Raw genomic sequence first — 2,269 nt, 5'->3', positions numbered from 1 at the left:
TCAGAGAAATGACAAAACCTTTGACACACGATCTCAGCAAAGAAAAAACAATTACAGGAGCTCATTAAGTTTTGCTCTGTCCGTGTCAGAAATTATGACACCTATTCACCAGCACCTGCCACAGAGAACAACTTCTGATGAAGTTCGTAAGTGTGCATGGAGACAAACCTGTACTAAGGATGTCTTTAAAGATTTTTCATAAATAAATAATGCATTAGTATATAATGAAATTAGTTAGATTTATCTCCGCAAAATAGCTTTACAATCTTAAATGTATATAGCTACAGACATGCTTGTCTTAATAAATGCAGTTGCACTATGGATTTTGTATGCATTTTCCCTGACACTTGTTTTGTGATGTCAGCTGCATGAAAAAGTCCCTTGTGTAACACTCAGGCCAACCACAATCATACGTTTACAGATTATCACTACAGATTATTAATATGAATCAGAATCAGCTGATGAGTAAATCATGACAGAATGTTCGATTAGTGAACGTTTCCTATTTCAGTTCAAAATGGAAACCTGCCCATATCTCAGATTAAACACGTACTAATTTCTCTTTTATTACGAGACAAAACGATCATCCAAAAGGTAAGTACGGAGACTCGCTGTGGTAGTTATAGTCTGGACAGACTTTCTGCACCAGTTTGTAGTCCAAGCTATAGAAGTATATGTAGACACAGATGACTTTGAATGGTTTTGAACAGAGCCAAGAAACATGGCTGTGAGTCTGATCCTGGTCGCAGCTATGAGATGGGTCGTACCAGCAGCGTGTGCTTTTGGTACCTCTCTCCACCCTCTCATGCTCCACCCTGCAGTTAAACATCCTCGACTCCACCGAGTGCAGAACGGTTTGAGCCGCTGCATCAAATTCCACCACTTTGCTCGGAGGAACCAGCCCTACGGAGACGTTTCCACCTCCGGTGGTGTTGTATCGGAAGTAAACGCTGAACGTTCCGTTGCCGTGATCCACAATCTTCCCAGCGATGAGCAGATTGAGGCTTGTGGACTTCACTTTGCACTGGAAATCTCCCCAGCCGAACATCTTCTTAGCTTTTCCTCTTTTCACCGTGACCTGTTTCCTGAATTGTTGGGCGGACAGGTGTGTCTCCGTCAGGTTTGGAGCCCAGTCCCAAAGCTCCTGCTCGGCACATGGCTGGAGTTTGTCAGACAGGAGGGCTTGGTCAGCGTCACGGACATCGGGACTTGATATGGGCAATGGGTCTGAATCAGCACACGGATACTTCATTGTCCTCTTAGACCTGTCCATTTGCAGAGACCTTGCAGTCAGAGGAATATTTCCTTTGGCATATCTGACCTGAGACAACAAAATGAGACAACAATGTAGTTTTACATACAACAAGAGACAATGAAAAAACACCATGTCAGAAGGACGAGATCTCCTTGACTGCAATCGAAATGATTTGACAGCAAATCTGTCATTCAAGAGAGCTTTTATAAGTGAACTCTTGGATCAATAATCAAAATAAGACAGGGTTTTTTTTTATATATAGTATGTCACTTAATTAAAGAGTGGTTCACGTCCTACGACAGGGTCAGTGCAAGGTCAGTCCTGAAACAAATATGGAGATTGAAAAGGTGTCAGAGAGGTGCCTGTAATTGAATCTCAGCCATCAATATAAGATCAAAATGACCTACAGGAGAAAGATGGTCTGACTTACAAAAGCTAAAAGTGTCCATATTAGAGTATATCTACATGAATAGACAGATAGATAGAAAGACAGACAGACAGACAGATAGACAGATAGATAGATGATAGACAGACAGATAGACAGACAGACAGATAGATGATAGACAGACAGACAGACAGACAGACAGACAGAGATAGACGGACGGACGGACAGATAGATAGATAGATAGATAGATAGATAGATAGATAGATAGATAGACAGACAGACAGACAGACAGACAGACAGACAGACAGACAGACACATAGATAGATAGATAATGACAAACATGTTCAGTACAGAGGTGACAGCACAGAAAAGACAAACAGCATCTAAATCCGGCCCCCTGCAGTGATGAGTTAATGAGATAATTTAGGAAGATATAACAAAAACCTTTCATCTCATTCGCCTCATTTACATTTCAGAATTACTTTTTTATGATACACAATACAGTCAGACATGCTGCTTTAGTGCCAGAATGCTGTAAAACATAATTAACTTCATTTGAAGACTGACAGTTTTCCCAAACAGCTCCGGGCAGGATTACGGCTTTCCGATGGCAGATTTACAGGAAGCTG

At 41.3% G+C, this 2,269-nt stretch overlaps 1 protein-coding gene across 1 annotated transcript; it reads right to left on the bottom strand.

Annotated features, from left to right (window-relative positions):
- Positions 1-249: 249 nt before the first annotated feature.
- Positions 250-1,340, bottom strand: LOC122140108 (neurexophilin-1). Its single transcript, XM_042741897.1, has one exon. It carries the CDS (start codon positions 1,271-1,273, stop codon positions 584-586), a length of 690 nt encoding a protein of 229 aa, XP_042597831.1. The 5' UTR covers positions 1,274-1,340; the 3' UTR covers positions 250-583.
- Between the last annotated feature and the right edge of the window lie 929 nt (positions 1,341-2,269).

The sequence above is a fragment of the Cyprinus carpio genome, chromosome B16 (genome assembly GCF_018340385.1).
Source record: "Cyprinus carpio isolate SPL01 chromosome B16, ASM1834038v1, whole genome shotgun sequence".
NCBI classification, from domain to species: Eukaryota; Metazoa; Chordata; class Actinopteri; order Cypriniformes; family Cyprinidae; genus Cyprinus; species Cyprinus carpio.
This window is presented reverse-complemented; position numbering and strand designations above follow the sequence as displayed.